The sequence below is a fragment of the Ooceraea biroi genome, chromosome 1, assembly GCF_003672135.1.
Source record: "Ooceraea biroi isolate clonal line C1 chromosome 1, Obir_v5.4, whole genome shotgun sequence".
NCBI lineage: Eukaryota > Metazoa > Arthropoda > Insecta > Hymenoptera > Formicidae > Ooceraea > Ooceraea biroi.
Window position 1 is genome coordinate 5,538,895 of NC_039506.1, and position 15,083 is coordinate 5,553,977.

General features: G+C 36.8%; 3 protein-coding genes across 3 annotated transcripts; 1 reads left to right on the forward strand and 2 right to left on the reverse strand.

The window, feature by feature from the left end:
* Positions 1-10: 10 nt before the first annotated feature.
* On the reverse strand, positions 11-9,223 carry LOC105277854 (active breakpoint cluster region-related protein). The gene is made up of 13 exons (XM_011336534.3): positions 8,753-9,223; positions 7,068-7,548; positions 6,602-6,845; positions 6,125-6,404; positions 5,855-6,034; positions 5,475-5,690; positions 5,152-5,271; positions 4,828-5,072; positions 4,355-4,619; positions 3,946-4,228; positions 3,535-3,805; positions 3,131-3,302; positions 11-3,029 (listed from the first exon to the last, which is right to left on the reverse strand). Exons 1-13 carry the CDS (start codon positions 8,864-8,866, stop codon positions 2,607-2,609), a joined length of 3,294 nt encoding a protein of 1,097 aa, XP_011334836.1. The 5' UTR covers positions 8,867-9,223; the 3' UTR covers positions 11-2,606.
* Positions 9,224-9,582: 359 nt separating this feature from the next.
* LOC105277855 (protein FRG1 homolog) lies at positions 9,583-11,163 on the forward strand. The gene is made up of 5 exons (XM_011336535.3): positions 9,583-9,771; positions 9,854-9,930; positions 10,008-10,300; positions 10,432-10,631; positions 10,829-11,163. Exons 1-5 carry the CDS (start codon positions 9,713-9,715, stop codon positions 10,974-10,976), a joined length of 777 nt encoding a protein of 258 aa, XP_011334837.1. The 5' UTR covers positions 9,583-9,712; the 3' UTR covers positions 10,977-11,163.
* Positions 11,164-11,414: 251 nt separating this feature from the next.
* LOC105277856 (SHC-transforming protein 1) lies at positions 11,415-14,856 on the reverse strand. The gene is made up of 10 exons (XM_020031173.2): positions 14,673-14,856; positions 13,947-14,121; positions 13,791-13,851; positions 13,532-13,705; positions 13,225-13,388; positions 12,912-13,129; positions 12,655-12,813; positions 12,274-12,401; positions 12,066-12,176; positions 11,415-11,873 (listed from the first exon to the last, which is right to left on the reverse strand). The coding sequence occupies exons 2-10, from the start codon at positions 14,117-14,119 to the stop codon at positions 11,739-11,741; spliced, it is 1,323 nt and encodes a 440-aa protein (XP_019886732.1). The 5' UTR covers positions 14,120-14,121; positions 14,673-14,856; the 3' UTR covers positions 11,415-11,738.
* Positions 14,857-15,083: the final 227 nt, after the last annotated feature.

Below are 15,083 nucleotides of genomic sequence, written 5' to 3' on the forward strand. Positions count from 1 at the left end.
CGGTCTTTTCTTTTTGGCAGTACATCGCATCTCGTTGCGCATAAGTTAGTTTGATCAAACTTCGTAACAGATAGTTTACTAGTATGGTGATAACTGGTATGGTGATAACTTTCATATATAATAATAATGCTAATTATAATATAATAATAATACTAATATAATAACGTAAGTAATAATCGAGGGATCTCGTCTTTACACGTCTTGTATAAATGTACAAAAAGAGACGGACGCTCCTTAAATACTATGACGATATCAAAATTAATCTTAATATATGCGATACTTTTTTTATACGGTATAATACATACATGGGGGCGAGGGAGCACAGGGGAAGGAAGTTATACGCGCATACAACAAGCACAAACACGCACGCGGTTGCCTCCACACGTACGAAATAGTTGCCTACTTTGCTCGAGCATGAACAATTCAATATTTCTTATATCTCGACTTTATCGAACACTCTTGTCAGACTTAACTGTTTTCGTTTTCTTCTCTCTTTTCTGTTTTTGTTTTAATTATTGCAAACTTCGCAGACGGCCTGGCGTAATATGCAGAGCACTCTGTATTGAGTTCTATCAATTTGTACTGCCAAACTTGCGTGTTCGTATATTTTCCCTCTTTTGTTACCGACTACAGTATACTTTCTCTACCGTACAGAGTGTTACATAAACAGTTGTGGCGTACTCACAAAGCTAGTGGTTTTCTGCAAAGAAAAAAATGCAATTTTGATTTCCCTCTTTCGCCGAAGACATTGCATTTTTCCCATTAATGCCACCTGGACACCCTGTACGCGCGAGAGAGGACCTTTGTCTTTGGCGTCTTGTTAAGCTGCATTTATCCAATAATCAAAGAAAAACTCACGTATCCATCGAGATTACAATAGTATCGTTTTAAAGGTATAGAAAAGAATTCGTTCTCACTATTCCATAGTCTTTTCGTGCCATAACGTTTTTTTTTTTCGCGCAAAGACGCGAGGATTCTTTAAATTCAATTCCTCGCAGAGAGCTGGAAATGGAATGGACGATTATTACATTATGTCTTTAGAATGTAGATTTTCCATTTTTGGACATTACAAGCAATGCCATTTCTTAAATTTCGCACAATCTCGAAGGAACAACAAACCATTCTTTCAATCTTTCTCTCCTTTTTTTTCTCTCTCTCTTTCTGGACATTGTAACATATTTAAAAGGTGAACATTACTGTGAGTATATGATCCATATCGGAGTATTGATACAACAGGATCCATATTGAGTGATAAAAGATTGCTTTCTGCAATAGGTATACAAAAAAAGAGCTTGTATAAAAAGATTTAAATTTTTCGCTTAGGAACACGTGTCAGTGGAAAAGTACTTATTTTCTAAAGTACGCACGTGCCAGGTTGCATATCTTAATACACAAATTTCAGGCATTTTAGACTTCAATTTTAGATTTTATAACATTCTTCAATTTTTCTTTTTAGAATTTTAAGACACTCGTACATTCTTCAATAAATTTCTTTCTTTTTGAATTCTCAGGATGTCCTCAATATACAAAATTAATATAAACCTTTTATCCACGTGCTTGTTTTAGTTAATTTATATTAATTTTCTTTGGCCGATTTCCTACCTGAAATTTCTGCTTTTATGTATAGTGAAAGTACCACCTCACACTATTATTCATCTTAAAAAGTCTCACTTCAGGAAGGGTTATCGATTTGATTGCGCACGAACAACATCGCCGCGTTCAGATAATATAAAATAGAAAATATATTATGGACCTCAAAAGTAAAAAGATATATATATAGAATATATATTATTACGCGCTTTATATGTATATATATATATATATGTTCTGGAGCAGCTCTGCTACGTTATTTTGCACGCACAAGGATATAGAGGGAATTCCTCATGTGGAGGGTTTCAAAGCTTATTCAAAAGCTATTCGTTTCAAAGCTTATTCGAAAGTTATTCGCTTAATATATCTCCAGAATGTATCTTAACATTGCAAAAACGGATACGTTGCGCGAAATCAACATCTATAAAAGAGATCGATTATGTGAATCGATTATTGTACCAGCTCGCGCGATGCAAAAGACGTCTAAGTATCTGAAGGATATATAGATTAGTCAGTATCTCTAATTAACTCATTAGTACGAGGCGTATTTTGTATCATCGTACATGCTGCATATTCTTCTTTGTGATTAAATAAACAAAAACGCATATTTTACTCTTATCTGATATAATGTACATGTTACAAATGCTTTTTCAATTATAACGTATTAATTAAAAATAATAAAAAATGTCTTTGTTAAATAAAAAGCGTTGCATCCTTATCCTCCATTTAAAGGATATTTGGATTGTAAATTTCTACTGAACAATAATTGTTTCACAAAACAAAAAATAATTATACAAAACTCATTACATAACGTACTGGGCAACAAAGTAACATCAAGTTTTCGAAATTTGATCGTTTCAAGTAATGTCGACGACACGTCTATAGACTATCCTTCAGACACGTTATTTTTTGGAGTTTACTTCGTCGAGGAGGAGGTTGCCGCGTACTTATCGATTGCAAATCGATCCCGAACGTTAATAACGTTAATCGCGTTCAGGATCAGAGGACATTGTCGACTAGAGCGATTGATTGTTCTGTTGTTGCATGTGTAACTGCAGGAAGCAGTAGAGTATACCAGCCTGTGCCATTACGTCAACAGTGCCAGCGGCGAGAGGATCACGGCTTTTGGCGTCACTGCGCGAGTTACTGGTGCCGGGTCGCAGCAACGTGGGCCCGAACACCGTAGCCAGATTGTGCAGTGACATTTTGTTCTGTGCTTCATGCTTGTTCACCCGTGCCAGATGCGCCAATAGGAAATCGATCACTGCTTTGTTGACAGCGGGCAAGCTCTCGTAAACGCGACGCAGGGCGGCTCCCCGCGACAGGTCACCCGTTTGGAAGGCTTCCAGGAACGCTGGATAAAGGGCATCGGTGAATAACGCCTCCGGCATTTCACGCAGGTACAGCTTCAGTACGCCCGTTACCGAGTGTACATCCACCTGCAATAAATAGACGTCAGTAGGTCGAGAATAACACCGAGAAAAAGCTTCTCCGTGATAATTATTAATAAGAATAGAAAAGCAGGAAAAATCCAGGCCACCTCTTTAAGCAGCTGCTCCGCTTCGTACGAATTGCTCTCGAACGACTTGCGTAGCCTCGCCACGTCGGACGCGGACCCAGAAACACGATAGAGACCCACCTCACCGACGCCCCGCTTCTCCACCTCTCGCACACATGCCGTTATTATGAAAGGTACGTCGCGTTTCTCTCGTCTGCAACACAGGAGAATACCGTAGTAATCACGCTACTGGTTTCAATTATGAAGAACTTATAAGTACTTAAATCGAAGAATTTAGATATCATTTAAAGCGTACATTGAAAAATTGAAACTCTCTACTTCTTTCGATTATTTACTAATCGTTTAATTCTCCGGTAAACCTTTTTTCGTTAAGAATTTAACGGGATCTTTATAATTTTATCCAATTTAAGTAAAATTGTACTTACTTGCAGACTTGCTGAATTTTGGCACCAAATAAACCCTGAGGCTTAGCCGAGGGCACTCGCCTCAGAGTGACCTCGCTGGGAACGAAACGCAATGCCACGTCCAATGTCGCGGGTCCTAAATTTAGCGACCTCTCAACCTGATCGGATTGTAGCCATGATCTGCTCAATCGTTGAATGCACTTGCCTCGCAATACCGAACGTGGCCCACACTCCTCGTACAACAAGATCCTGACGTTCTGGCTTCCCTCTAATTCTACTACGAAAGTTTCACCTGCAATCCAAGCAAATCATTAAGATAAGATATTTTTATCTGTGATTATTTTAATTTTAATTATCTATTTATACTTTCGAAATATTTACAGATATTTAGTATTAAGAATATCTATCGAAGAAAATAAGAAATCTGCTTACCCCAAATCGGAGCTTGACCTCTGGCGACGCGACTCCGTGCTCTCTTGAAGTAGTGTCCGTAACTATCGACTTCAACAATGATATAAAGATCACCCACCCTATCCAAGCCCGGCGGAGTCAGACCAAGCAGAGTCAGATGTAGATCACCTAGTAGCAAGCTCTCATCGCGTCCCGACCTCAGTAGATAACTACCCATATCCGTCTGCAGATACGTTCGACAGGCGGTGACCCAAGCCTGCAGCTCGTACATCGACAATGGCAGTTGCCCTGGAGGCTGTCCGCCCTAAAAACAATACCAACCAAGTCAGCATTTTCAGTACAGGCTTCTCAACACAATTATGCACGTTATAAATTATCTAATTATATCCGCAATAATTATCAATGTGTGAAATTCAGTGACTGTACATACCTGCTGTAACGCTTCCACTGCTTCTACCCATTGAGAACGCTCAAACTCGCTGGACAGGAAAAAGGTGTAGGAGTTCTGCACCCGATTCTGCTGAGTCTTATGCGCGACACGCAGGAGCAAGTTCGGCGACGCTAATACCAGTTGGGCCTCGAGCTCGGCGAGCTTCTTGCGGTTCTTCTCCGAGCCTCTACCGCCTAATCGGATCCGCTTCTCGTCGTTCCGTTCCTCCCACAGTATCTGATCGCGCACCGTACACGCTTGCGACCTGTTTCAATAATCAAGTTAATTAGAAATTAAATAATTTGTTTATTTTGGTACTTTAACTTTAGAAGAGAATGCGTGGATATTTTGATATGTATTGATGACTAATCGGAATACTTATCATTTACTGATAACAAGTATGTCATCAGATTACAGTTCTACTATTCATCATTACAAATGATATTGCAAATCGCAAGTGTTCCGCGACTTACTTTAAAGCTACCACATTCGCGGGGCTGGCCTCGCGCGGCTCGATGCCGTCTTCCGTGACAGCGGCTTCTGCCACCGGCACGTACCACTTCAATTCAAATGTAAATTTGTCTCTTCCAGAGGCTTTGTACTTCGCGCAGGCGATCACGTCGTTAAAAAGAAAGAGGTGTCTCAACTTTCTGTGACTGTCCGAGAGTTCGACGACGAACGAATTTTTCACCAATCTCCGTTGGGCCCTATCGTGACTCTGTGAAAAAGGAAATTTTTTAAATGTAAGAATGAAAATAAAATAATAAGATAAGATTATTTTACACCAGGGATCTTACCGGAAACATCGACTTCGTTTGAATGATATTGAATTCATCCAGGAAGTTCCTAGTCATAGACAGGGCTTCTGACAGAGGTGCGTGATCCGCATGATTGACTGGCGTATGCTTGAGAAGATCCTGGAAGTCATGGCACAAGAATTATCAACACGAGAAGCTTGAGATAAGATAAATCAGAGATTACGACGTAACAGCGTAATTTTTAAATTGATACGATGATGACTTAAGTCTATAGTAGTATTTATCAATTGTATTGTTGTGGAAAATTGCACATGCATTCTATGATGCAAATGTGCACGTAAAGATGTACAGTAGATACTCACGTGTAAGACTAACGCATTTTTTTGCACTCGTGCGACTGGTTTATGTAACAGGTCCTCTAACGACAAACCCGGACCTTTTGGAAAACCTCGAAGTCTTATATCTCTGGTAATCTCTCCGAACTGAGTGGAATGGGCGGAGCATCGTCGCACGGTATCAGTCGCGCGAGCGTAATTGTGCAAAAACGCACCATATAATCCTATATTACTGGCCATAATCTGAAATCAATGTGACGTTAAGACACAATTATTTCCAGCAATTATTACTTTATTATATATAATTTTATTACTTTTTTACCTTTATTATATTTACTTATTAAAGACAGATAAATTTATCTTTATTAATTTATCGTGACCCGTTCTACCAAATTGTATGCACCAACCTTAAATTGTTCTCCTATAGTAGTCTTGTTGTCCCACTTTTCCGCTTTTTTTCGAAGACCATCCAGGAACGTCTGATGCAGAGCATGCAGTTCCGGAATTTTGTAGAACATTGTGCCAAATTCTTCCTCAGAAATCACCGGTTGAGACGTCGTTAAAGTTGCCCTAATAGCTTTCATATACTGCAAAGAAAGAACACGGTAAAGAATACAGTATTCCGCCTGTTCCGCCGAACTGTGCGAATATTCAAACTCAAAAATAAAATGACGTACTTGTAACATCACAGTCAAACATTCCACATATACAGCCTCGCTCTCCACTACCGAGTTCACGATACACTTGACCATCGACGTTCTGTCGTCCTCGCGATCCTTGCTTTTTTCCTGTCTACGCGGTGTCGTTGGAGTCGGTGATTCCAAACTACCTTCGCTTAAGCTCAGCGGTTCAGCGTCGCTGCTACCGGTTTCGTTGTCCGTGCTGAGAGCTCGCAGCAGTATTGGAGGTGCTGGACTGGCACCCTCCTCGTCTTCGCTGTCCATTGCCGCTCTATGCCTGAAAATAAGAACACAATCACATATACCCTAATTCAGAAATATTCACATGAATTCAATTAATATATACATGTATACTCATATCATATATCTATGCATGGATATTTATAGTTCAAAACGATCGAGGCACGCGTACTTCTAGTTAATGATTCGAGTATACTGTAATTAAAATAAAATACGAGAGGATAAACGACTTACTGGATAAAATAATCGATGTTGACATAATTACTCTGATTGCCCGGCGAATCTGGCAGCGAGGGTGGTCTCCGAGGTGCTGCTAGTTCCTTGCCACTGCCATTGTTACTGTTGGCATTGGGAACACGTGCGTCAATGTAGACATATTCACCGGTTTGATCCAAAGCTACTGAATCGTAATAAGGTTCCTCCTCGGATGCCTCCGCATCGCCGTCTTCACCATCTTCATTGATAGCCTTCTCCAAATCTATTTCATTTTTTAATAGGTGGTGAGCAAACAAAACTAATAACATTCATTCACCAGCATTACATAATGTGATACAATTAAAATCTACTTATAAATTTAATTTGATAGTTTGAATAAATGTTTCCAAAAATTATGTGGATTTTACGGTAAGAACTTGATGAAAAAGATTTATATATAAAATTTAGAAGATGTGTTACATATATAAGTCATAATATAAAGTACCTTTTTCATCCTCCTCCTTGAGTGATTCCTCATTCTTATCTTTCTTAGAACTCCCAGTGACTTCGATCACCGTAACGTAATTACTTGGCACATCCGGATCACTGTTTCTTCTAAGTTCAGGCACTTTCTCGGGACTCCTCGGTATCTCGCTTTTGGGCCTTTTGCCGGTTGTGCTCAAAGTAGAGCTCAATTCGGACACGCATTTGTCCTGAAACTTACTGATGTCTTCTCGATCCGTCAGAGTAGGGGCGGATGGTCCAACGTTCTGAGAAGTTGGCGAATTTAGTTCCGCCAAGCTGTTTTCTAATACTTGAGTGTCCTGCTGCGAATGCGGTTCCGTTTGCTGGGTACTCTCAGGTGTGCCCGCATTCGCGTTAGTATTGTTAGCCAGCTGCTTGTGTCGTTCGACATCGGCCAATAATCTTTCTAGATATTCCACATAAAACTCTTCTTTCTCAAGTTCTTCTCTCAATGCTGTCACCTGTGAAAAGCGATTATATATGACTTATTTTAGGATATATTACATCCTTTGATTTCCGCTATCATTTTATGGAAAAAATAAATTTTACAAATTATTGATTTATTTTAAATATTAGCGATTATTTTACGTATACAAAGGAAGTACTATTTTATTTCTAGATGTTTGAAATGTATCTTTTTAATTCAAATTTATTTAAATATAGTTTTCCTTATTTTTTAAATAAATGCATATCTTTTTAAAAAATATGTAGTGCCATGATCTTTTGGGGTACAATAATATAATCAGTTCGTTTTAACTGTTGTGATAACACAATAGAGATAATTTCATGATGATTCATAAGCAGTAGTAAAAACAGGAAGTCAATGTTTATTATTTTTCTTCTCATTTCTTACATACATATCTATCTTCCAAATTCTGTTATAGATATTTAAAACAATGATACAATTCACACTGGTAAATGTTACATGTACCCTATCACCAACAGGTTTCAGACAATTAATTTGATGAGTCATCTGGTCATCTCACATGGTGTTAACTGAATTACGGGTGACTAAGTTTTCATTATAAGCGGAGAGATTAAATTTTCCTCTCTGTTCTCTTTTCCTACGTCAGTATTTAATTTACAACGTTTTTTATAAAATCCTTTACCGTCTATTTATAAACTGTATATATATACATACAAAGTATGTCACTTAGATCTGACTAATAAATGTCAAGTGTATATTGCGCAACCTCTGTGCTATATAGCTATAAATAGTTGCATTACTTTACTTAGATAATTTATAATCTCTCATTATTATCTCCAAAAATGTATCTACCCTTCTATTAGGTACCTAAGAATATTCTTGAAGGATTGTCTAACAAATCGCAAATCAAGTTTTACTCTAAGAATGATAATTAAATCAAATAAGACCTGCATGCATAAATACATACACATACATAAATAAAAATACTCAAACTTGATTAACACCTGATAAGTACAACACAATCACAATTCATTATCATTACACAGATCTCATCTTTCTTTATCCTCAGTCCACAATTATACATAAAAACACATTCTCAATCCCCGCAGCAATATAATTCAAGCATTGTCATGAAAAATCAACTATATTGGCCAACCATCAGATAAGCTTAGGTTCCACTCTCTGGATGCGCTGCATCCAACACCTTCCTAGGAAAGACTTAACGCTCCTCGACTTACCTTCTGTTTGTGCTTCACCAGATTAGCTCTGACGTCTTCCTCCCAGGCAGCCGGCAAGGCGCTGTCCGGAAACCGCTGCACCCAGACACGCTGGAAGTCCCCGAACACGCTCATGCCTCCGGACGCGGATGCGGGGGGAACGACGGCAATCCTCGCCGGAAACTCTTCCTCGAAACTCCACCGTCAACACCACTTCTCAAGGCGCCGTCGTGCACGGCATCGCACGGGGGCGCGGCACCGACGACGACGATGACGACAACGACGTTGTTGAATCTCTTCGTCTACACTGATTGCGTTTGCACTTGACGCACCCCTTGGTGCAGAGCGACGTTCTCTCCGGTTCTGTCGCGTCGTGCGAGAGCAGGCAACGGCTCAGCCAGCCAGCCAGCGTCGTCATACGGCCGCTGTCATCTTGTCGACATCTCCTGCGTAGGTCACGTTCCGATCCCCGTCGCCCGTTGTGCGGCCCTCCCCTAGCGCGCTGACGCTGCCGCCACCGCTATGCTACCTTCAACGTAACTCCTAGTTTGCACACGGTCCATTTAGAATATTCTGATGTGAGGATAGGTGTTTCTAGGCTGTAGTCCAATTGATGTTTCAAATGCTTCAGAACACGGTCTATTCTTTTCCTTCTTTCAAACAAAAAGAAGGAAAAAAGATTTTTTGAAGCATTTGAATAGCAACTAGACTACAGTCTTTTGTTTGATACGGAGGGTCTCTAGTGACACGTAGTACTGAAATCTAGAGAAGAAATTGTTAATGGTTGGCAATGCTTTCCATGACATGAGTATATATATATATATATATATATATATATAGTCTATTTCAGTTTATATTTTCTTCAGTTTATAACGTATACATACATCATACTTTGTAAGTTTGCAGTTCGTTCGTTCAGTATTTTGTTGATACTGCACCTGCGCTGCACGGAGATTCAGAAAACAGTAAACTTAGAAGAGAATGTCAGCGTACGAAAAAGTGAGGACAGGAAAATTAGTGTTGAAAGGCGAAAAATCGAGGTATAAACTTACGTTTTGCTTGTTTTCATTGGAAATTCAATATTATATTATATTTATATTTATGCATCTTTTTTCACATCAGATCGAAAAAACGAAAGTCCAAGACACAAGAAAAAGAACGGGAAGTAACCTTGGAGGATAAGGATACCATTACTCACGGTATTTCTCTTCTTGATAATTATTACTCAGTAAGTGACAACTGTAACATGTTCGCTCACTGACAATTTCTTTTATAGGCGGATGGTGGAAGGTTAAAAACATAGTTGAAATCACAGGCACAGTGGCCATAGAATTTGGAAATCAAGTGTACATGAAAGCCCTGGACAATGGATTATTTACTCTTGGTGCACCACATGCTGAGGGAGAGAGTCCGTTACCAGAGGAAATTTTAACAGCATTCCCCATCAGCGAAACCAAGGTTGCTTTAAAATCTGGATATGGCAAATATCTTGGTGTCGACAAAAACGGTGTTGTTATTGGACGAAGCGATGCAGTAGGTTCGATCGAACAGTGGGAGCCAGTTTTTCAAGTAATTTTTAAATATATTTAAATCGATATTATCAATCTATAAAAATCTCTTACATTACGCATATTCTTATTTTACATGTAATTCTACAGAACAATCTTTTCTTTTCTAAATGTATTTGTATTGTTTACTAGGATAGCAAACTCGCTATATTAAATAATACAGGATGTTTCATGTCGGTAACAAGTGATGATGATGTAGTTTGCCAGAATAGAACAGCTGGTCCATCAGAGTTTATTGTTATAAGAAGTATGACACAACGTTCTCAAAGTCCTAGCAAGGATATTCCAAAGGAGGAGCAAGGTTCACTTGCAGATGTTGAAGTGAATTATGTGTAAGTAGCAAATTTTATCTCTAAATGTGTAAATTATACAATTAAGTTTGACTCTTTGTGTTTGGTTTGAAAATTGAATTTAAATTTTCAACCAGTCTATGTTCGTATACGTATTCTAAATTATATAACTATGTCTTTTTCATTATCTTTAATTATGTTTATAGATATACGTTATATTAACAATATTTAATTTGCAGACGAAAGTTTCAAAAGTTTCAAGACAAGAAGTTGAGGATAAATAAGTCAGATCGCTCCGAATTAAAAAAAGCAAAGGTAGACGGAAATTTACACGAGACTTTGTTAGACAGAAGAAGCAAAATGAAAGCAGACCGCTATTGTAAATAAATACAATTTGAATTAATATATTACTGATATTTTATAAAATTATCATAAAACATGATTTTATATAAGATAAAATAATTAAAAACTATGTATAGTTTTTAATTAAAATATGTCAAAATGTAAAACATCCCAAAACCAACACATGTCCTTGTATTGACTATTAAAAATTCATGTTGAAGAGAATTACATCGAGGAAATTTTTAATGAGTTTCTTCATTTCTTGGTTAGCATAATTAATAAAATAAGAAATCAAGAAAAATCATAATATAATGATAAAATTATATTTATTATAATTCTTTTTTCATGATGTTTTCAATGTAAAAAGTATATATATCCGAATATATATAAGTATATATTTATAGACTCTTAAATATAAGAATCTGTTATAAAAATTTAACATGTAAATGAAAATCACAAGCCAGATAATGATAAATTTTAATACATAAAACGATCGGAATGTGCTTATAATTTGGATAAATTAATAAAACTTATATCAATTACTTTGGCTGGATTGATACATTTTATAAGGATTCATAAATACGTATTCATAAATCATCTATTTCATATATCATAGAAAGATGCTACAAACTATATATATTGTTTATATATATATATATATATAATCTGTAGAGCGACTGATTTTAAAAATACCAAAAAGAAGCAGACTTGCCAAGGGTCCTCGCACGCAAGAATACGTAAAATAACTATTTGGAAAATCTTTATCAAGTCTGTCTTCTTGATTGTTATTCGATATTATTTCAGAAATCAATAATTTGTATGCCTGGGGATGGGATAACGCAACACTAGAACACTATCAGCCGATATGATCGGCAACACGTTGTCGCAGTGATGATTCACTAAATGGCTTACACTGTCGAATACACGATCTTTTGTGCGAACCTGTAAGTAAACATTTGTTTTCATACGGCTATTTCTAATTAAAATATCACCAAAGTAGCATAAAAAAGTATATAGTAAAAACAATGAAAATTAAAGCCCATAGTCGAAAAATATTTCGTTGTACAATTACTGATCGTAAGCCTTAATTTGCAATAATAATTTGCATTATTACATTTCTGTGATGATACTTACGACACCTTCAGGATCAATTAACAATAAATGTTTTGGGGTACAGTTATTCATTCCAGTTAGCACATACTGACCAGGAGAACCTTGCGATTCTCGAACCAAAAAGTCGCCATCCTTAGAGAGCAAAATGTAATTATAAATATGTAAGTAACAAATTTACAGCACAAATAATAGAGAATTTATTATTATTCTATAATTTAAGTATATCTACCCTTGAAAGCATGGATTCCGCTTCAGATCTACTAACACTTCCATGAAACCAAATTTCTTGTTTCAATTGCTGTTTTTGTGATCGAGGGCTTAATCTGTTCATGTCTGATATTGCAGAACTAAACGGTTCTAAAATATGTAGATGTATATACAGTTTAATGCAAGAAATAAATTATGAAAATACAAATTAATATTTTTCAAAAGGAATTTATAAATTTTAAACACTAACTCTTTGAAGTTATAACATATAACAAAGGAATCCTTAACTAAAATCACAAAGAATGTACATAAATATTATTTTGTGAAGCTTTTCTAATTTTGATAAATTTTAAAGAATTCCCTTCATTAAGAATAAGAACAATGTACAGTAAGCGATACTTACGCATATCAAAAACGTCAAAAAGCGACGTTGGATCGCGATGATTGTCTCTGTTTGCTGCTATGACACTGTTATTTACATAATTGTGTTCAGGCATTATATTTAAATTTGTCGACGAAGATATAGCACCATCCGAATTTAAGTCAATTAGATTTCCAGTTTCTAGGGAGAAAAATTCAGATACATCGAATATAAAAAATTCTGAAAAAATTCCATCAAGCGATCTATTTTATTCAAAAAATAATTGTGGGGAATATTACCTGCCCATTGTTGTCTATCCGCGGGAGAGAATGACTCAACTGCAATGTTTTGTGCGTGAGCGCGGGAAGCATGATTTTGATGATGTTTTAGATTAGGCAGTGTTGACGCTGTCGTAGGCAAGGGTGGCACTGGTGGTGGACTAATATCTGGTGGTACTTTCCCTGGCAGATCGTTGTAATAATCTCTGTCCGCTTCTCTGACACCGTTTAACGCTGGACTGCAAGACACGCGGGTATACAAATGTATCTTACAAAAAGAAAATTATTGTAATTACAAGACTCCATGAACGTGCTTATTTCTGCACAGACTCACTGCAGAGAATTCGGCTTCGTGAGGAACTCTTTAAACCTAAGCTCAAACGCTTGTCCAATAGTAGATATAACATCTTGCGCTAAACCACCTCCACATTCGAGCACGTAACACGCTCGCCATTCTTCCAAATTTTTGGCGACGTACGCGACAAAATCCAATATCTCCTGTATTACATAAGATTCAATTCTAACGAGATGCAATTTCGAAGAATGTACGATAATAATTTGTAACTTACTATTAATATTAAATATTCAATGCAAAATTATATGTATCGAGACATAAAGACAGTACAGTGCGTGTTCTTTACCGTGTCGCCGCCTGAAGCGAAAGATATTCGTGGCATGTCATGCTTCGCAATAATGTGTCCGGTTTCAATATTAGTTAAGGATAAACTGCAACTGCTGATGGTTAAATTAACACTAGCAGCACTGTGCTCCATACGCGGTTTATCTGCTATGGCTCTTAATACCTTTCTATCAACCTGTTCATGGTAAACTCATGAATAAAATAAAACTTGCAAGTGCATGCAGTTACTCAAAAATATAACTTTTGTGAGGTGTAATTACCCTTCTTTTTTTGTCAGCAGATTTTAAGCCAGCAGCTTCGCAAACTCTATTTATACACTCTCTGAAACAGATGAAAGAAACTTATTTATAATCGATTTGAAAATATCCACAGCTACAATTTAATAATGTACTTGTATGGTGCTTTAGGAAACTTACTTGGCTACAGATGAACGTGTATCAAAGTCTAAACTTTTCATGGACGTGTGAACTTCGAGACATCCTATATACTTTACAGTGTAAGTAATTCCTTCTTTACTTACTAAATGATCAGGATGTAACCATCCTCTGGCTGGCTTGCTTATAAAACTACTACTACCACCTGTAGCCATTGCTAAATTAACAAATATCAAAAAATTAAGAAATACATCTTTTACATTTCTATCAAAATGTACATATATAACAAATTAACAAAGATCACCATTTAAACTAGAAAATAACCAGAATGAGATCATTAAAGAAACATTAAAGGCCGTTAAAGAATCGAAAACAGCATTTAAACGTTTATATATGGTAAAATATAATAGGCAAGCATATTTTCCATAATTCTGGAAGTATAATTAAGATTATGGTAGGAAATCAACAGCATATGAGACAAGATTAGTCATCAGAGCCTCATATTAAATTTCACAGTGTGTAAATGTGTGCATTGTGGCAATTCTGTAATGTCCTTGTATTTTTTATATGCTCAGGACGATAGAATAGACGAACAATCGCATCGCTCTGATCACACCGTACATACATCGTAATTCCAAAAGTGACGTATGGTAAAAATACGTGTGTAAAGTACGTTTCCGCAGAAAATCACGCCCAATACTGACTTTTTCAAACTGTCAGTGTTCGATCGCAATTCATTTACGTTTACACTTGGACGTGGAATCATACCTGATGGACAATTATTGAATCAACGATTCGATTTTTTATTAATTAACCAATGACGTCTTGATCGTTGCACGAGGAATTCCAGGTCACTTTTTGTCCACGACTTGTCAACGATAATTCCACTCCGATGATTCTGACGTCTACTGTCTACTGGGATGGATCATTGACATATACCATGCATGTCATAGGCGTGAACCAACATGTGTTCATTCAAGGAAGAAAATCGAAATTGCGCAGTGCAAAATATATGCTTGAACATCTATAAAATATTGACAAACTTGCAACTTGTATAATTAATGTAGCATTGTAATTTAAAATGTTTGTTTAACATTTACAATATGTTTTTAAATAACAGTGTATTACGGTCGATAACATCACGTTCTACAATTACAAATTGTCCAAAGTTGTAACCGT